Below are 22,488 nucleotides of genomic sequence, written 5' to 3'. Positions count from 1 at the left end.
CTCAGACTGAGAGACCATTCAAGTAACAACAGAAAACATATCACCAGCACCACAGAAATATCGAAACATTAATCATTATAAGCAGCCAAACGTTTCCTACGCTTATGTACCGAAATGCCAAGCTAACGGTCGCGTAAATTAACCAATCAATGTAGGAAAAATAAGAAAAGCTATGACAAAATTTATTAATCTGGCATATAAATAACGGTACTTTTAATATGAACCATCTTACCAGTTTTCAAGAATCAATGTAATTTAAATATATAACCGTTTGGGAGAGACGTGCTTATACTTCCTGATCATCAGAATCCGGTTTATTTCATCTCATATTTCTATGCATACAAACAAGCCCCTCATTTCAAGCAACCTACTTTTAATTAAAAACAAAAAACGAGTCTATAATCTTAAAAAAAATTCTTTCCAAATCGATCTCTTGTAACTGCGGTTTCTGTGGCCTCCATACATTTTGAGTCAATAGAAATATTTCTCTCTTTAAATGCTACGTTGCTCATGAGACCATCATTCTTAGCAATGAAACTTTTAAAATCATCGTTTCCACAATTTGACTCTGCGCAAAGATTGTAAACTTCGAGAAGTTCGCTGTCAGCCACGTTCACTTTCACCTAATGACGTAACAATCTGTGTGGGTGCCTGATGACATCACGACCATCCCTTCGGCATGTTGTTGCATCTGTGTAGACAAGATGAGATCCTGAGATGTGAAACTAATATATATATTCTTTTCAACAAATCAAGAAAGCACTAACGCACGTTTCCCGTCGTGTTTTTTTTTAAATTTCCTATGCATACGAAAGCAGCAGAGTCATTTATATACAGAATATCCCAAAAATATGTATACACACATTCAGTTAATCTGCGTTGCTGAAAACTCAATTGACCCTCAGCTAGAACTGGGTTAATATAACGTATTATAATGTGTATACATCTTTTTGGGACATTCTGTATATGTGTGCCCCATTCCCTAATGGGATCCCACATGCATTGGGATCGAAATATTCTGAGTTCAACCGTTACCATTTTTGTAACATAGTCGGCTGTAGGTCAGGCTAGGTTTGAGTCGTAACTCAGAAAGATACAACCACGTCAGAAGAGAATAGTTCAAAATAGGATTAGCAACGAAGATCTCTGTCTTTTGGGTTGTTGCGCCGTGTAGTCTGGTACAAGTTTACCAACGTTTCAGAGGTCCTTGCTGTATCCATCATCGCCCTGATTATGGAGGCACAAAGCACCTCTGAAACGTCTGTAAACTTCTACCAGTCTACACGGCGCAACAACCCAGAAGACAGAGATATTCAGACTTACCGCCGTGAAAACCTCAAATCCTACAAGATTAGCAACAGTCAAACATTTTAGGAACTACTGTCGTAAATTTCTTAGCGCTAATCGATTAACTTGCAACACGAAACAAAAAAGTGTTTGATAATTTTCCTGTCACAATAGAACTTCATGTCAACAGATTTTTTCCTTCTTTCTTATATTTGTGTCCAGTCATCACTGCAGACCAATGCGGGAGTACACACACACAATCTCCTAAACAAGCTCATCTCCTAGGTTAGAATCGTAATTTTTTAGTCTAAGTTAATGGGTAGACGGATCAAGTCTGCCACTTTAAAAAGAACATTATTTATGTTATAACGTGTGTGTGTCGATTAGTCTAATGGATAAGAGAGTTAAAAAGACAGCGAGAAAGATACAGAACTCGGACGAAGTAAACGTGCCATATATCAAGACCACTGTTCTGTTCAACTAATATCCTAGATGTATCAAACGAAATACTGTGGAACGCGGGTTTCGGGTGACAGCTTCAGTACTCGCATTATACGTGAACCTGACATCTAATTTTTGAATCCCTGATATTATGTATATTTATCCAGTGACTAAAATACATGAAACTTAAGGTACATTTCAAACCTATATTTCACCAATTCTACTAACACAGACCATTAGCATCAGAAAAATGCAACTCTTCCTGTCTCAACCAAAATCGGTTTTCACTAAATTTTGCTGTTTGAACAAAATAACCCCAAGGTTACAGAAATCAGAAACATACCTATTCATAGCGGACTACGAACTTTACCCTCTGTACCCGCACACTACAGCAAGGAATCGTATGGGGGTGGGGGGGGGGGGGGGCATGACCACAGCCGCTGTATATCGAGGTTCCACTGTATCAACAATGAATCATGGAGTCGATAAAGAACGTGGCTATACTTGCACCATGAAAAGCGTTCTCTTAACTTCACTCCGCACCTCGCAAAGACCATCAATTTTCATGCAGCACTCTACCGAGATTATAAAAGTGTGAAGTTTTCCTTCACTTCACCTATCCGGCATTATGAGGTCGCGCTAAGGCAGACGAAAATCTATGCCATAAGCTTCTTACTAAAATTACAAAATAGCACGTTATAGCAGAACATTCCAGAACCGACAAGTTTCAAGGTTTCAGGGCTCGAAAGTGATCCAGCATCCAAATCTACAGCATATTTATGCGATAAAATAAACTATGGTAACCGCGATACACTGTTCACTGATGCTTAGAAGGGGGCGCGGACAATACTTTCTTAGTCACGACAATTAATTATTTCACAATTCACGTCGCCGCCACCATAAACTGAAAAGGAAAACATAAAAAAGTACAACTACACAGTTCTACAATAATTTGTATTACGGTATCGATTATGCACCATTCACATTGCAGAAGGAAGATACTATTACAGTTCTCATTTAACACTCAAATATTCAGCAAAGTATCATACAAAAGTTCAGAAGCATAAACTCAAAGAATCGTGTTTAATGACCATGCAACTACCAGGATATCAACAACAACAAAAAACTTCCCCAAAAGGATTAAACTACCTCATGAGTAAGTGATGTGTAATAACACTCGGATTATTATTAGGTAAAGCTGTGGGACAGAAGTCTCACGCTGGTCCGGTTACTGACAAACTAGTCTCGGGTTGCAAGCGCCATATTTATAACCACCGCATAGCACCAGAGCGAAGCGAGGCTGCACACACGCAAACTACTCGAGATAATAATCACTGACTTTTTTAATTGGTCAAAATTAGCGCATCACACCACTCTCTTCTTCCACATGTTCCTACAACGTGTTTTGTCGGGTCAAATATAATATAGAAACAATCACTGTCATTCCTACATTCTTAAGACAAAACACAATCTTGTTTTTTCTTTCTTTCTAGATGTGAGAGGCAACATGCACGGCCAAGTGATTTAAATTACTTTACACTGCAATGGCGGGCGAATCCCTTCTAAACGCAGTGTTAAGGAACAAATGCACTGCATTAACTAATCTCCTTTCACTTTAATTTAGAAATCTATAAAAGCGTTTTTCCCTCAGTGTTTCTTTAATAAAACAAAGTACTGAATATTCTGATCACTTTGATTTTGAATCATAAGCTGTAAGTTAACACCACTATACGTGTGAATTTTAAACTTTGAACATGAATAGTCTGTAAATTTGAAGATACCTATTCTTAGTTCTCGTTCTTGAAATTAGGTCACGGTCAGACTGAAAAGGCTGGCTCAGTGCTGTCAGTTAACTACTGGAATAAACCGCGCCGATGCAAATGAAACCAAGTTTCATTTATACTGTCCTCTGTATGTGCGTTTCTAACTGGAAGGAACAAAATGTCTTCCTTTCATTATCAGACAGCTCCTATTTCTAAATCTACATCAGTAACACATAATAACACACGAGTTTACAAATAAAATAGCATTGTACTCACCCCTTCATTTCCTAGGAACTGTATCGTGGGATGCTGGCTGGTCTTATTCTGAAATAAGAATAGAAAGTGTTAACAAACCACAAATCAAGAAAAATACGTAATGACAGGTAATAAATCGTTTAAAATATGTCCGAATTTTAAGTGCTTGCGAAAACCAACAAATTAATATTAGGTTGGCAGTTCATCCACACAACGATCCTTGAAAATAGTTTCAATGTTTATTAAGGTTCTACTACATGTTTCGACCTTAAATGGCCATCATCAGGTGGTTCTCTTAAAATGTTCGAAACTTGCAGATATGACTACTCATTTGTATACACATCTGTTTTTGACTTCACCATGTAATGAACTGTCTTAAGCAGCTTACCTTTTTTATAGTCCATTACATGGAAAAGTCAACAACAGAAAATACTGTCTCCCATGTGTCTATACACAGTAAAAGCAAAGCTGTCTCACTATACGCCATGTAAGCGCTTGGGGGGGGGGGAGTTTACAGCTCCTACTCATTCATAAACTCGGCACTAGATGGGGGGTGAGTGGTCAGCGTCACAGATGAACAGGTTTCTCATATGATTAAGAAGTGACATGACGACAACAACAATGATGATAATAATAATAATTCCACTATACCGCCACTTATCACCAAACTTCACTAGTATTTACTATTATGTTCAATGCTGCATTACCTAAATGGAGTCACATTTTGAACATGTTTCAACTGTCATGAAGTTACCACGAGGTTCATTCTGAAAAACCAGTGCACTTGGCTAACGTAATTTTATAAACAATATATAACAATGACAGTGCAACTGTAATTATACACTAGAGAACGCTAGAACACAAGCTTATAGATAATAAATTACGTAAATTTGAAGCTAAACATGGAACAATAAGGAGAAATGACAAGATACGAAATAAGTTTTATAAAGTTTTACCAACACCGACACTTTCATATGGAGCAGAGACAGGTGTATTAAAATAGACAATGATACGTACAATAAAAATTGCAGCGATAAAATGCTCAAGAGTAGTTCAAGGCTGCACAAGAACAGACAATAATAAATCATAAAACAGAACACCGATGCATAAATGGCAAGACCGTAAAGTGTACAATGTTAAACAACTGGCGCGTTCGCACATTGGAATTATAAACGACACGCCTGCACCCATGCTTCTCAAGTTAAAGTAAGCTAAAATCCATGTCTGCAACCTTCTACTTAAATAGCCAGGCCTATTTACTGACACAAGCTCAAAGAGTACTTATGACCTTACGTGAAGAAGTTGTTAAAACTGCCCGATCTAAATAAAATACTGAGATGGCCCAACTTCGCGTATTTTGGATTGTTTCCTGTTACTGGCACAAGTTCATTTTATCTCACCTATTTGTATTTTAAAATTGCTCTGACTGCCCGTCCATGCAACTCGAGAACGGATTGACAGATTTGGATTAAATTTAATGTTGAATGTTACGAAAAATTGTCGGAAGAAACAACAGTCTAATACTTGTATGTTTTGAGGTTTTCACAGCGGTGAGTATGAAGATTTCTGTCTTCTGGGTTGTTGCGCTGTGTAGTCTGGTAGATGACCTCTGAAACGTTGGTAAACATCGACCAGACTACACAGCGCAATCTTCAGTCTAATACTTGATACAAAAAGATAAAAAAAATTGCGTGACAAAGCGGTTTAGATTCAGCTGGGGAAGAAAGAAATGAGTCCAGTGATGGGTTTTGTGAAAAATGTGATGGACACATGGGCGCCATTAAAGAAGGTTAGTTTACCATCTGAATAAGTATGAACTATAACACGGATTTAGTTGGTAAGAAATTGTCTCGCGACATGAATGGGCCCGCCGCCCACAAATGGTTGGTCCCTGGTATATAATTAGATCGCTGCCAGCGCTAAAACACGCAGACGAGCAAAGACGTACTGTGTACAGATGCAGTTCGTGTTTCCTCGGCCGCTCAATTACATATCTGCGTCTATTGTGCCCGGCTACTAGGGCGAGACGTGAAAGTAGCTACAGCTGACCACGTAATGTGCAAGTTCCTCTTAACCTTCTTATTAGCTCACTACAATCAATACAAACTCCTAGAAGAGAATTTCGTTCCCACTAGAAGTCGGCTACATGAAAAGCAAAGTATATCAACAACAACATATTTTATATGATCTGATGCTTTCACGGCGACTAAGTTAAATAAATTCTTCTCGGGCTACAAGCCGTGTAAGGTGTCATGATAAACACCTAAAGATGACAGCACAGCCAAATTCTGAAATTTTGCGTATAACAAGTCAGAATCGACAATGTCCAAAGTAATACTGATACAAGTAATTTATAATCTCTTAGAAATAAAAACAACTCTACTTATTTTTCAGAGAAGGAAACCGAAAAGCAATCGGATAACAATCTAGTCACAATATACCACCTTTTCATTGGAATACTGTATCAGCCAATAATTATAGTACGCCGGTAATTAAACAGATTTCAATAACACAATCTGGTCAAGATTCTCCATGTTTCTACCTATAAACCAACACACATTTCCTTTCTGCAACTGTTAAGGTATGGGGCCTTGCATCAAGTAAATAATACGTGGAAACTCCCTTAGTCTAAAACATTACAACGCAGAGTACGTACGAAGGAAAATAAAATATTACTTTATCCACATCTGACTGTGACACGGGAGTCACTTAAGTCCATTCTCCACGGCTTAAGTCTTTTATTTTTGGAAGCAAACAGACTCTCATTAAACATCAGTGAGTCATTTACTAGCACAGCCTCGAAGTAATGTTATTGAAGCACAGAACACATTCCTTGCAAAATGTACTATTTTAATCAGCATATTCCTTAATGTCTATAGCCCAATTTTTTTCACTTTCAGACAATACGAATGTCGGTATAAATTATTACACGGGCATGAAGACCACGGATGAAGTAAGGAAAGCCGATTACATCACTTAGGGGCCGCTGTCTTACGTAGTGTTCCGAATTTAAATCAGTGATGTTGTTTAATTGAAGCATTGGACCTACATTTGTAATAAAAACATTTTCGTCTTATTACTAGCTAAATCTAGAAACGGCAGCCCACTTAATAATTAAACCATTGCCATTCTATTTGATTTTCCCAACCCATTACGTGTTCGAATTTATTTGAACGATTTCAAATTAAATGTCCTAAATGATAAACACGTGTCGGTACATACGTTAGTTGACAAGAAACTAATTTGAAGTCAGTATGGTGTTTTACACTTTTCAAAACTGCTCATATTTAGAATATAGATATCCCGCAAGCCATCAGAATACGACAATGCGTTAAACACAAATATACAATCACAAGAACGTCCGCCTAATCAGTTCATGTTAGTATTATAAATATTGTAAGTACATTTAAATCTCTACTGATTCTCACCCACTAAACTTGGGCCACACAGCAAGCTGCTAGACCCTAAGGACAAATACAACGCCTCGCATAATTTCAGTTCACTTTTCTTGGCCTATGCTAAATCTGTTCACAACACAATTGGAAAAATCCTGCAAAGGAAGACTTACATTAGGAAATTGTCCGTTAGTAAATGTTACTACAATTGAGTATTCAAATACGGAACAAGCTCAGAAAATGTATTTCGTAACGGAATGCACATATCCTCATGCGTTCGTCGCATCGTACATTAAAGACGTATTAAATCCGCCTTGTCCAATACGTCACACTTTGGTCGCAAGATCGCAGCACCTCAATGTCTACCTCACGACTTTCCTAAGCCGTCATTTTGTTATCACCGCTCGTAAGATATTCAAAAGTACGATTTTGAGGTCGTGCAGAACGGCACAACCTCCACATCAAATTTCATCCAAATCCGTCCAGTGGTTCTCGAGTTCAATCGATTGGACAGACATGACCAGCCCACAATGCGTTATCGCTATGCACTTCGTGAAAAGAACTCATAATAACGCTTCTACCCTACAAAGAATTAGAAGTAAGTACTAATGTTATGACCGAGGCGTGTCAAACAAATTTCTTTGGGATTGGACTGGAAAATTCACTGCGAACTTTCCTGCGATTTGTAGTCCAGCTTGTGTCGACTACGTCAATATATAAAATACAAATCAGAGATCTTAGGAATGTCAGAATATATAAGTTGGCACATGCTTTAAAATTAGTGATATTAGAACCTTCTAAAAAGTGGACATGAATATGACACGCTGAAAGCGAGTATATTCATTTTCGTGAATTCTGATTTGGGTCACACCACCAGATTAGGGTACGCCATGGATACAGAATCGATGCACAGTACAAAATAATGCTCTGATGGCCAATCTGTTAATTTTGTACTGTTGCAGCCTCCATTACTAACATATCTGTGGCTATGGGCTAAAAATCGATTGCTGTGTCAGGCATGGACAAATAAACAATAGAGTTATACTAACTGGAGAGTCAACAATGTTGATAGAAGGTACTACCAACAACACTATAGAAATATGTCTGCTATATACAAGTGTTCCATTCTTCCGTATCGCCAATCCTGACAAAATTATTTTTAAGGATGAGTAAAATTTTCATAATGCTCATTACTCCCATTAATGCATAACAGTCTACAGTGTTATTTCGTAATATTCCCACGCATAGATCTTTAAACTGAAAAAAATTCGTGAAATGCCACATGATAGAAATTGATTTTGTAAAATACAACTACGTGACCCTGCTGACAAAAATCAACTGACCAGCGAGAAGGGTCGTCAAAACAGTTAAGTGAGAAAGGAATAATTTTAAACAAAGTACTAGAAAGTTACACTGGACGACACTGTGTGTCAAAATAATATAAAGTATGAGAACTCAGTCCCACCTAGTGTTAGGTGAATTCGTGGATCTATACCTACACTCCATCAAACATCTGCGTGGCGTGGAGATTAAACACGAGTGACAACTTCATTTATCGTACGTGGGCCCTGCTGCTATCCCTAAAAATCAGTACACAATGAACACAGAAACGTTCAACTGAAGAAGAAGAAGATACAATCTCGTAGCAATCTCTTCCCAATTATTACATAGCACGCGATCAGCTGTTTTTGGCAGCCTGAATGAATTCGACCAAAACGTGAAACGTTAACAAGAGGAATTTCTTACATGTGGCAGCACCAATTTCGCCCAAGAACGAGAAACACTTCACTGCTACAAATAATAAAAGTTGTCATTTGAATGACATGAGAAAGCCACGCGGGGATACCAGTCGGCGGACATTACAATTTTTTTATCACCACTGTCATTAAATCGGCGTGAACGAACTTTAAAGCCTATTACACCACTTGCACTCCTAATATGTCTTCTATTCTAGTGAAAGGACTTTCATCCATTACTCGTAATTACGCACAAATTAAGGCATTCAATAACGTAGGTCTCAAACGCCAAACAAATCCACTTCAATATTTTCAGCTCGGCCTATATTGACATACCTACATCAGCAGGTCAACATTATGGAGAAGCTAAACAAGTTGCCCAAGGTCAAATACATCCTAATTACGAAAATCTTCAGTGATAAAACTACAAATGATAAACACGAAATATAATCTAAAGAAACGAGAATGTAGGGACACCGGAAAAATGAAATACACGTGACTAGTGAGCCTGCCAAAAATTACGCCAAATTCCATATTTTGTCAATCAATAAGCGTTATTACCCAGTTACATGATGAATAAAGATAATTGACTAATTCTCTTAGCAGTTTCCAAAACCAAAACTTTATATCATTATCACAAACGTCCTATAAAACATTATAAATCTGAATACTTTGATCGAAAGTCTCAGTTTGGGAGAGCTATTACATAAACATAAACGGAATTTATTTCAATTAAGGAGGCTGAGGGATCGAATGTTTGCTTCTGTGCTTCTTTTATTAAATTTTTATCACCAGCTTTAAGCTAACACAAGAACCATTCCTGCAAATTACAGTGCGAGCTCCTGCCAATCGATTCAACAAACTAGCTTTCAACGTCTTCAGTTATTAAAGAGAAACGTAAATTCAGCGTTCAAGTTTGTTTACAAAGTTACAGATCAGTGTAAACTAAAAAAATAAACTCTACCTTCCGTTATCAGCCAATGACACGATCATATTCGCCATCAAACATGTGACAATTACAACAAGTGCATTTAAAATGCGCCTTATGGTTCCAAAGTTGCCTTGGAAAGTTAATGTATACAAAAAGAAGACACAGATATAATGCATTTGACCTTTCCATCATAAGTCTGTAATAATGTACATCAATCTTTCGCCTGAAGAAAAAAATCTGATTTATGCGTGATAGAAAAGAAACAAATGAAGGTAAGAAAGAAAGTCGCGAAAGTGTTAATCGTGCCGGCGAGTGAGCGGCTTGGCAGAAGCTACATTGTACAGGAATTCGAGAAAGTTGGACCGCATGATCATCATTTAATATGAATTCTGAACTCTCCGCTGGATTATACTGGCCTTTACACAGATGTAGAGATGAGCAAACCAAGCTTCTCTAACATGCCACGCTCAGGAGGAATACAAAGAAGACCGAGTCGCTTTCGATTTTCCCTACATTTTTGGTGGGGTCCATGGAATCTAACTATACCAGAATAAAACAAAATGGTGCCTATTTTGACTCATGATTTACTCCATGTGCCTTGGGGAATGACAAAAAGTAGGCGAGCCCACCGACACGCCATACCCCTCAGATACGAATATAGAATAAACGTACTGATTCGAGTCACTTGACCAAAATAATTTGAGGTGGATTTACTCATACCCGATAAATATTCTGATTTGGCAAATATATCCAACACTGGTTGAAACGTCTCTTAACAAACAACCTACAAAGCAAACTCCATGCAGCAAAGTCCTTCTTGAAAAGCCAGCAATACCCTTAGCATGCGAAAAAGACTTCGCCTTTCACGTAACCAAATGTTCACGATCGTTAGACACCGGTCCATGTGCTCAGCTAGATTAATCAAATCTATGTCCTTCAATCATATTTCTGTTAAACACATTTGCAGCGTTATTCTCACATCTACGCCTTTGTGTTCCTAGTTGTATCTTCCCTTCAGGCTTTCCAACCAAAATTTCACACGCATTCCTGCCCCCCCCCCCCCCCCCCCCCCATGCGCTCTACATGACGCACATCTTACTCTCCTTGATTTGATCGGAATATCATCTGGTAAAGAATACAAATTATGTGCCTCCTTTTTCTTGCAAGAAACTACTGTTTTTGTAGTTAAAACACTAAATTGCCTGTACTGAATTTTCCCCTCAACTGACTGGCCTGTCTTAGTGGCAATGGCACAACTTTCTCGATATTAATTATATAAGGTCGTGGACCACATAACACAAGAACATTCTCACTATATAGTGAACCATAAAATAATAACAAAAGATAAAACGCTCATACTTTAAAAGCACAAATCAAACACACTAAAGTTATACAGAGTACAGTAATAAACACTGACAGATTCGAAGCTGTTTAAATTGCCCGTACATAACTGTGTACACGAACACAAGATCAAAGTAACGGAATACGGTGGAAGGGTATCGACTGGATTAATCTGACTCAGGGTAAGAACCGGTGGCAGGATCTTGCAACCACGGAAATGAACCATAAAAGACGTGAGACATTTAAGCAGTCGTTCGACTACCGGCTTTTTATGAAGGAACGTGCTCCCCGGAGTTTGTTGTTCTGTTACAAAAAGGGATAGTTGGCCACAGAATGTGTCAATATAATTGTTAACACTGTTATTATTGCTGGGTGGCTGGGGTTCAATTTCCACCACGGGCAGCAACTTTTCTTTTCGCCAACACCACACCGCCTCGTGTCAAATGCCTGCGGGGATTACTGCCCCGTTATCGTGAACCTTTACCTCTACGATCCCTATACGCTTTCACAGCGTGATGCTTAGGCCCTAAGACAGTTTACCTTTAATTATTACTAACACTATAATTTAAGAAGACATTTCAGAAATTTAATTTTTCAGACTGCTCACATAACGAAGCATGTCGTGAGTACGGTCAGTAAAATATAACAAAGTATCGTATAATACTGCAAGAAACTACGCATGATTTAATCTGCAATCGTTACAGCATGTATCTTAAACATGACTTCAAAATAGCAAAGTTGTAATGAACAGACTACCTGCATGTCGTCCGCGGATTGTCTCATGTCAACAGTACAGGGTAACCGACAAGTCGAGCAATTCATTCCTCTCACGTTCAGTTGTTAAAAATACATTACACAGAAAACAAAATACAGTGTCAAATTAAGTGCTGCAAATATCCACCGCATTCGACAAAGCATGCATTCGTCCTTTTCCTGGTGTGTGTCGACCTGGTGGAGAATAATTGTGCCACGGAAACGGTTAACCAGACGAGATGTTGCCGATTTGTCTAGCACAGGAGAATCGATAAATGTATCCCTAAACCCATTCTGGAAAGTTAAGTAAGAACGAGATGTCATGTAGTGTTCAACAATGAACAGTCGTTACACTTGTAAAACAATGACGCCATCAGTTACTCAGAATTTTTTGTGTCGAATTTTTATATTAATTAACGATTAATAAATTGGAAAATACATGGAGGGTAGCCTAATTTAAGGTACTATCCCAAAATTTTCCTGGAGTCTGAGGAAAACCAAAACATCCTGCAGGGACAGACAATCACTGAGCCGAGGTCTGAACTGGGGGGCCTCCAAAATATAAAACAGGAATGCTAACCACTAGGCACCGACATTCGATCTGCACCAGCAAATACAAAATGACAATCAATCCCATTCTGAACCAACTAAGTCCATTTCACGTCCTCCCCTACTCACAGCTAAAATATGTGGAGCGTATAGTTATACTGTACATTTATGTTAGAGGATTTTGGAATATAGACGACGCTATAAAGGTCAACTTATAAACTTCCTGAAGAAATTATTCCCCACAATTTAATCGTTAACCTCCTTTGTGTGTATTTATTCAAAGGTGTCTTAATTTTGAAAATGATATAGCCTACAAATATAATGCAATAATAAACAAATAACCCCATTACTTTATTACACCACAACCGCATCCTTCAAAACAAGAGGAGGCATTCACATTTTCCTTTTTGTTTTATATATTTCATTACCTAGTAAGCTAGCAACTACACAACTAACAACCGCCCTTCCATACTGCTAATTATGTGTAATGCTGAAATTCTTCTACCAAACAAACTATTAACAGTAAACATTCTACTTGTGTTGTGGCTAGGACTACGTAACACAAGAAACCTACACTCTTCAAGCATCTGTAAGCAGAGATTAAAATTTCACAACACACGAGTTACTAAATTTCATGACGACACAGATTTATCAAAGGTCTCTGTGCCAATGGCAGTTGTGGAGTGAACTACCTGTTTTAGTCTCGTTTCCTGCAAGGGAAACGCACGTAGGCTACTCGTAGGACGGTGTTGTATGTGCCATTACCAAATGCGAACCTGCTCAGACCCTCTTCAGCCTCGTATTGAAATTAGTAAACCAAAGAGTCAAGCGCAAGACATCGTCCCTTGCGAGGTTACACCATTCCTGCTTTAAAACGTATTTCTGGCAATGGAAATTAGTGCCTTGAAACTATAACGCCCTTGTACTTGCGCAAACAAATTCTGTCGTGGCAGAAGGCCTTGACTTTTCAAGCTAGCAGCTACTGCTACTGGTGGCAGATTTTTCCATCAGGCAATTTGTTCACCGTGTAAAGGATTTGGGCTGGATGGTTCTCTGGGATTTTAATCCAGAATTGTTGGGATCGCTCTGCGGCTTGGTGGGGAGGGGAGGAGGATCACTTCAGCTGAAGGCCTCCATGATTGGGAAAGACGTGCCGTGCCACTTTTGAATTATACCCTGGCATTTGCCTTATAACTGAGAAAATTCACGGAAAACCTCACTCGAGATAACCGAGTAGTTCGACCACTCCTTGCGTCGACCTGGTCGTCCTTTCAGGGACAACCTCGGCTAGCCTGCTGAGCATCAGCCCCCTCGGTTACCAGTGGGTAACCTCAGTCACCCTCAGAGAAAATGCCTTCCAAGTTGACGAACTAAAAGGTTGCCATCAGCTAACTTGAGTCTTAACTCTCTCAGTCAGTGCTCTGATGTCGGCAAAGAATGGGATTCCAAAATCCTCCTGAGTTTGCTTGTTACTAACGTACGAGGGTGCGTTAGTCGCAATGGGAAGACAAAGGACTATAACTTGGTGCCTCCGGAAGAGAAATATTAGTGACTGTGGCAATGGTATATTAAAATATGAAGGGTAAATGTCGTAGGTGCCAGGTTCTACAAAAGGGTGGGGGGGGGGGGATACAGAGTTCGTGTATAAAGGATTCAGTTACTTAAAGCGTGAAGAAGCGCACAGAAATGGCTCAAGTACAAGAATGAAAAACACCACAAGCTTTCCTTTTCCATTCTGTCATAAATTAGCGAAAAGGGACCAAGGTATCTGTGTTGACAGAAAACTGAATCCCGAAATTAAAATGAACACAAGAAAAACAGCCAAATTCGAGTTCCATACAAATTCCGTTATTACAATCACCAATGCTACAGGATATCTATACTCGCAGTATCGGAGTCCGGTGTCAGCCGAAAATATCAACCAATCGCACAGGGTTTTTGGTACTGGCAATGGCTACTCAGGTAACATTATGGAAGCCATTCGTTAACGAGAATTTTGCACAAAATAACATTGGAAACACGGTAAACATTCACTTCCCTATCTGATAACGATAGCCTCTGAATCGTTGTATAGGCTATCACGTGTCTTGTTTCTTGATAAAAAGAGCACCGTTATTCCATGTACGATATTAAATCTAGGTTATAAACATACCTAAGAGTTACAAAATCTTCTCGGGCGATGAACCGCGTCAATTCTAAGTCCCCGTGGTTTCCCAGAGCAACAACGGGTACCCACCACAGCGTTCTTCGACAGTCCGTATCGCCGGTCCGAAGCATGACGCCTCAGACCGCGCGGCTACGGCGCGGGACACTCTTCCTACTCTTACCTAAATTAATTTGATCAAAATGAAGCGTACACAAAAAGCGATGCTGTATCCCAAGCAATGCTCCTAAAACCTACCTCAGCCTATCTCCAAAGAGTAAAATATAATGGATACCAGTTACGGTAAACGAAGAGTGGAGACGACATTGAAAGGTAGAATTAAGATGAGACCACGCATAGTTCGAGAGCTGACATTCTAAACTATTTGTTGTAATCCCAAAGACTAACCTGCCAGTACATGGGGACAGATGTAACATCTTCCGAAACGTTGGCATACTCCCACAAGACAAGAAGTTGTTTTTTTTAAAATTCGAAACCAACTGAAAGCCAAACCTTAGTCTGGCAATTAAAACTAAACCACGGTATTTACAAAGAACCTCTGAAATAATTTATCCTTCAAATATCTGACGGGGATTCTTGAACGGAATATCCGCCTATCGCAAGACCTCTATGAAGAGTACAATAGAATACAGAAGAAAGCAAACCATGTCAGATCGCTACTTTACACCACCTGCTGAAACTGTGATTTGTTAGAGATTTATGTAAGTTACTTTTAACAAATGACCTGCCGATCGCGAGTAATGAAATAATTTTCCAATCAGACGTACGTAGCCACCTTGGCCGTCACATTCGATATATTAACTCTCGATTACTCGGACACTAAGTTACTGAAGGAAAGGAAACGAAACAATCTGTAATTCATATGGAAAAAATTAAGAGACTTATGAAAACACCGAAACTATGAAGTTGGAAGTAGTTTATCCAATAAAATACATACTGCAGTGTACTGAAAAAAGGTAGTTACCGGCTAATTACTAGTGCAGTGCACCTACATGCCACGAGTACAGCTCGCACGCAGCAGCGGCAGTTGGGCCAAGGCCGCCCACATGTACGAGATTCATGAGGGCGGTGAGCGGATCAGCGTCTGTAACCTACTGTGGTAGCAACAATATTACACCATTTGTGCAATAACGCGTATAGTGGAAACCGACAACACGGACTTTCTGGTATTCCAACTAAGAACGTCACGTTATAGTGGCAACACCAATTTCTTACTACAGCCTACACATGAAACCGTTTCATACGTGGTCCTACGTCTGACTAGTAATGAAATTTCTAGCCTCTTATGAAACCCGAAAGCTCACTCTCGTGTTTTCTAGAGCCGGCCACTGACCTTAATTACACTGTCAAATATTTAAATATTAGCTTAATCTATTTTTACATCAACTTCGCCACTATGATTATGTTTATTTATTGGGTGAACGGAAAACACCATAAAGAGAACCATGGAAGGTTTATCAGACGCTAAGTAGGGAGGTTGGTCTAGAAGCAATGCATATTTTCATGTCTTGTAACCAGATTGTGGCGCAACGATAACATAAAAAATGCTAATAAATAGATCGAAAATGTAACAAAGTAAACATTTTGGTAACGACGGTAACAAATTACAACTGCATCCACTAAAGAAATCATGGCAGATTAACACGAGCTAATATTTGCTAAAATGCAGTTTAGAATACACGATCCTCCATTACGCTATCTACAAACGTAAATATTAAAGTACTGTGTACAACACAAATGTAATTCTACTTGTTTGTAGGTGTTTACATATACAGATTCGTATTTGGTAAGAACTGGGTTCTAATCTCAGCCTCAGTTCATTGCATGATAAGTTTGTTTATTCGTGGTTTTCAATTCACCCAGGAATTTGACCAAGAAGGATATGTAAGGATAATATCAAGATGGATCTTATGGAGTTGGCTCAGGATCGTGTTCGGTGGCGGGCTTTGGTGTTGTAGGTGTTGGCCCTGCGAGTTCGACTACCAGTTAGTTAGTTAGTTAGCTAAGAATTTTATCAATATGATACATCAGGATCTCATATTCCAACCCGACCTTAAGATAACCACACACACATTCACATTCACGCAACGGAATGGGCAATTTAAGAAATAATAAATATACTTTTACAATATAGTAATGCTACAATATGTTCAAGACAGCTGTTCTTCCATAAGTCTATTTGGTTTGGCTGTTCAAAGAGCAGCCCAAGTATCCGGGCAACGCTAACAGGTATCCAATGATCATAAAACGAAAACGAATCCTCACTGTAGAAACTATGGCATTAAACTCATAGTGAAAGTGGCTGAAAAGTTCGCCCACACTGGCTAAAGCAAAGGATAGAGCGCAGTCACACTGAGGCTTGCCAAACCCAACACGAAAAACAGATGCAATTAAATACACAAGTTAGGCAATGCACACACAGTGTTAACAAATAAGGCACGTTTGCTGTCTTCTGACTGCTAAATTTTCATTTAGAGAATTACACGGTAATGAAAAATACGGGTCTATAAAAGAGGTGGAACTTCTTCAATATCTGGAAAATTTATCAGCCATAAAATGTACATTTCATTTTTCTCCATAACTACTGGTCGAATAACTTCTCATCCCGAAGATATTTAGGCAGTTAGACGCATGGACGCACGTGGACCTCCAGATAAAATGTCCGTTATTGTTGCCCGATTGAAAGAGAACCATAAAATATATAATTTCATTAAATCCGTTAAACGGTTGCCCACCTACTGAATGCGAACAGACGAACATGGCGGGGATTTGTTTTTGCAAATTTTCGTTGCCAAAGGGCCAAAACACGTGTCATACTAAAGGCTTCATTCCAATGTATATTAAAACGAGAATAATAACATGAACGTCTGCTGCGTTACTCTTAAATAACTTCAATACACACTCACGGCCTCCAACAGTTAACCGGTTGGTACTTGTCAGTGATTAGACCTATTAGGCCTACAACCGAACGTACGAGTTGGGCGATAATGACGCTTTCATAAAACCACTGGACATGTTGCTATGGCCCGACACTACCAAATAAGGTCGCTGAAAACTACATCAAGGCAACAAAACCTTGTAGCTAAGATGATTAAATGGGTAATAATAACACATTCTACACACAGCTGACGGACGCGTTTTGAAATCCGACAATAGCATCTATTTTCAATTACATTTATATGTATGCCAAACTTTTGTTAAAAATATTAAAAACACTGTCTAATGTGACATAATGCTTCTTATCAGGGAGCAATACGCCGGTGGGGTAAGAATGAAAGCATAACATTCAGCGATCGTCTATTTCCCTGCTAACAAATCTCTCAACTCATGATCACCCTTCCATTTATTTTCACGCCTCATTTATATTCTGATGCAGTTCGAATCATAATCTGCGGCGCGATCGTCAAAGATAATAATTATAAACAAGTAGAACGTACAAGGGGAAACACAATGACGCTATGTAATACGGTGTCTTGATGACCGCTCGATCATAACTGACATTTCATTAACCCACGTAACGATAATAAGCCTGACTACAGGATGAAAGATAGAGATAAACGATGATAATACACGACTAGTCTGCGGCTTTCCTGGAAGCAAAATTAAAGTCTCGTATTTTTTAAAAATCACTTTGAACTAATTAAATGTTAATACGTACAATAAATCAACGTTTTGCCAAAGTAGATCCGTTCCCTTAAAGCTGTTCCGAAGACGATAATTCGTTACACAAAAATAAATTTCCTATTAACAACGTAATGCAATAATCAGCCTACTAACATATATGACAAACAGAAGTATGTGTAATTATTTATTCAAAGTATGTACTTTGAAATTAAGAATGCTAATTGAAATGATCAATGAACTGAACGACCGTGAACTGTTTACACAATATGGTCAATAAGTGTCTGGTTCTCCTGTAAGTACTCCATTCCAAAACATTGCGTTTGTAGGTTTGCCTACCAGAGCGAAGAATATATCTAAACTGTAGCCTCAGTAATGTGCAGTGATGGCCGTCAGGTAGGCAATTAATTACAAGTGAAGCCCATCCCGGCTAGCTGACTGCTAAGCCGGACTTGGAGCGGGGGTGGGGGTGGGGGTGGTGTTCGTGTTTTTAAGAAAATGGTCAGTTAACTTACACCCTTATCATCAAACACGCACCTCTCATTTTGTTGTTCCTTCTGTTCAGTAGCCAGTGTCTTGACAATAATATTATAAAATTAATATTAGTACAATAATCGTATGCGACCTAATGATGAGTGGTAAGCAAACTAAGTAAGAAAATCAAAAGATAATATTAACATAAATAAGTTTTCCCTGAACGAATTTGGTAAGTGGTACATTTAATGTGTTAAATTAGAATTAGTGGTACGTTAGCGAAAAAGGGTGAGAACCACTGGTATAAGTGAATACGAAGTGCGAGACTGTATAATTGTAGGTATTATGTTCGCTTTCGCCTTTAAATAAGGGCATCCCTTTCGTAAAACGAAAATATGCCGTATCTAAATCACTCGAACACAATAAATTATAATTATAAAATAGTAAATTTAAAATAATCTTCCATGGTTTAAACAAACGTTTCGGGCCTTCACTTTCAAACAAGGTCGCGGATGTCTGTAGACGCAATGATTTTATATCCATTATGTGTTATCGAAAGTACCCCAAATCCGTCTAAACCAGTGTCCTGGGCAAAATTAGAAATTCCTAAGGGTGGAAATGTCTCAAATTTCCTAGGCCGAACGCGAAGAAACTACTTATGACTTTTGAGAAAATTACGTTAGGTGGCCTAGTAACTTTCAGAAACTCGAAGATGGCTGTCATACACGCCGCAACAACCCAGACTCACCGCCGTGAAAACTTCAAATCCTTTTATAAGCTCCTAACAGCGGTAGGAATTCAGTCTTGTCTAGGACGAACTAGTTTAGATATTTAGATTTTGTGTATAAGGGGTGCCCAGGTTCGCATCCAGGTCACTTCACGCGATTTGTGGTGGATAAAGCGACGATGGAACAGGTCTTCTCAAAAATCCTAAATTAATAAATTCTGACTCACTACTTTACTGTATTAAGCAGTCTGTGAGACCCTGAAACCCACAAATTCCCTGAACTAGACTGAGTTCTAGTCGCCTATACAACGCACCCGGAAACAAAGAAGAGTTTTCGTGATACAAAAATAGGCAAAAATGTTCTCTGGCTGAAATAGCGTCACAAAACCACTCTTCTACTAAACCGCCCATTAAGTCAGTTATGCAGCAACGTCCCATGACGCACGAGGTCCTGCATGTCCGTGAATGACGTGTAGTAGGCGGAAATGGTACGTCGCGTAGCATCTCCGAGTCCGAATAAAGTGCATAAATGATACTTACAACCCACGTACATTCTAAATAGTTCTGAAATAATTTTGAGCATAAAGTATAGACAAACGTCACGCATTTCCTCCTGAATGTTGTCGTCTTTGAAGTACAAAACTCGGAAACGCGACTTCTTTCAATTCGTTCAGGTTGGTTATGCAAAGTATAACATCGAGATGACTAAATAATTACTTAGAAAGAGCCTGGAAGGAATCAGCCATCTGCTTTAAGCACCATCACAGCGCTTGTTTGACGAGACTGGTCACAATTAGAACGGCCAGTCTCCTGACCAAGATTAGAACCAAGGACCACATGAACACAGAGCAGGAGTTAACGATTCGACAGTGATATTCCATGACACACTAAAAAACACGTCGTACTTCTTAATATACAGAAAACGTGCTATGAAAATACAATTAAACATGATAAAAGTAGAAGGAAACAAGTGTGACCTTGGCGAGATTATAACCCAAGAACTCAAGAATGAAAATGGTTAGCCTTGAAAAAAGTATATTTATATAGTTTACTTGTAAGATTGCTAAAGTTTTCACTCCATGACGTATTGCATTAGGGTCCTACGCCAAGATATTTACTTTGAGGTACATTCGACTTATCTGCATGCCGTGTACACTTCAGTGGGTTATTACCGAACACATCTCTGCATGCATAAATGCTGATATAGTTCTTTTGTATGTATAAAAAAGCTAAGCTTCCGCGGCGACTTAAGTTGATGAAAGACTCTCAGGCTACAAGCAGCGCCAGGTGGCTGAATGGTGAATAAACCATATCTTCTGTCAACGTTTCGAGAACAATCCCTGCTCTCATCCTCAGGGCTGCTGCGTGACAAATCTGATCCTTTGTAGCGCTAAAAACTACCATATTATCATGTACAACAATACATACAGATCAAATTATTCCAGATCTGGTAAAACCATAATATAAACTTCACGATGTTCGAAAAATCGACAAAAATGCTGTAACTTAAAATCGAGAAAGAAACAATAACTCAGTACGACTGTTCCAGAAAAATGTCAACAACACTCCTCATAAATGCACATATAAAATGGTGGAATCAAGGAAATGCGCTGAAATGTAACATTAACTCTTCGATAAATACGCAATTAGTCACAGTCTGTCAGTATGATAAGGAGTCTACGTAGTTTCTTTATAATTTCTTATAACTGTTGCTCGCCCTGGTAAAGGAAATCACGAGATACCAATAAACAAAAATTGCATTACAGTTGAGAAGCATGATGTCCCGACCTAGAACAATACGGCATTTGAGAGAGAAAAACAGCAACACGTCTGACGTACAAGGTGAAACAAGCCCTAAACCATCCACAGTTAATTACGTAACATGATTTAATGACTAACTCCGTTATTAATTTAAAGACGAAAATCTAAAGTGAGAAAAATACATACACTAAGTCTTCACGACTCTCCGAATGGAGATTATAATACTGAATAATATAAGCTGGTTCTTCGCTAAATGCAAACGTGATGTAAGCACCAGAACCAATACAAATTATTTACAAGAACAATGGTGCAGTGGGCGAAGCTGTAAAATACTGTGTATGTGAGGAGACAATGCATGGCTTTAGCACGGCACCAAATATGTCCACTTCGAGATGCAACGAAATACATAGCGAGGGAAACGTGACATGTCATCTGAACATATGGAACTTCAAGTAACAGTGTATTTTCCTGGTTAGTACAAATGTCTGAGTATCAATGTTTCGAGCTGACGATTAATAATTAAGCGGTTTTCTGTAGCCTGCCTCTAAAATTGACGGTAGGATGTTACATCGTGTACAGACATAAATTTTAGATGAAAGACTTCCTTCGTTAACCAACATTCGAACAAAACAAAAACATGTGTCCGAGAAATTATCTGATTATACTACTACTAATTTAAGATATCATGCAAAATAGAAATGTAATTTTCTTGCGAAAACAACTGAAATGTGAACATATAAACTGTAACATGCCCTTTAATTTCATAAACTGTAATCATTAGCCATTAAAAGACTCTGGTTTAAAGCTAGAGACCAATACGCCACCCCCTCCTAAAAAAATTGGCATACGAAAGGAGAATCTGGCGGTGAGTAAACAAAGCCATCGCCCTGATGATGGAGGCAGCAAGGACCTCTGAAACGTTGGTAAACTACCAAACCACACTGAGCTACAATCCAGAAGACGGCCATCTTCGTCTTTGAAAGTATGCCAAACTATGTACCTTTCACTTGTAAACATATCCTTATACTAGCTCACCTACTATTGAAAATAGTTACAAAATTCTTACAAAATCAATATTAGGATATCAGCCCATAACAGCTTGGCAAAACCTGTACAACTTGGGAATAATTTTAAAAATTTCACATTTAATTTCCCCTGTACAGAATGTCATAGATGTGGGCATTACTTAAATAGTTTAATACATAAATTCCAATGCCTGCACATAGATCTACAACCTAAACCGATATCCGAAATTTCAATGAATCTGATCTCATATTTAAAACGAGTTAA

General features: G+C 38.7%; 1 protein-coding gene across 1 annotated transcript in view; it reads right to left on the bottom strand.

Annotated features, from left to right (window-relative positions):
• The window catches only part of Su(Tpl) (Suppressor of Triplolethal), a 160,161-nt gene that overhangs the window by 86,880 nt on the left and 50,793 nt on the right, over positions 1-22,488 (bottom strand). Inside the window, exon 2 of the mRNA XM_087340694.1 lies at positions 3,768-3,815. Coding sequence (XP_087196820.1) covers positions 3,768-3,815 — 48 coding nt within the window. The remainder of the gene's footprint in view (positions 1-3,767; positions 3,816-22,488) is intronic.

Source organism: Zootermopsis nevadensis, unplaced genomic scaffold (genome assembly GCF_977971745.1).
Source record: "Zootermopsis nevadensis isolate Lab colony 2312 unplaced genomic scaffold, Znev_1.0 Znev_ptg000061l, whole genome shotgun sequence".
In the NCBI taxonomy this organism is placed as follows: Eukaryota; Metazoa; Arthropoda; class Insecta; order Blattodea; family Termopsidae; genus Zootermopsis; species Zootermopsis nevadensis.
The sequence above is the reverse complement of the archived record's forward strand: the minus strand, read 5'-3'. Positions and strand labels throughout refer to the sequence as shown.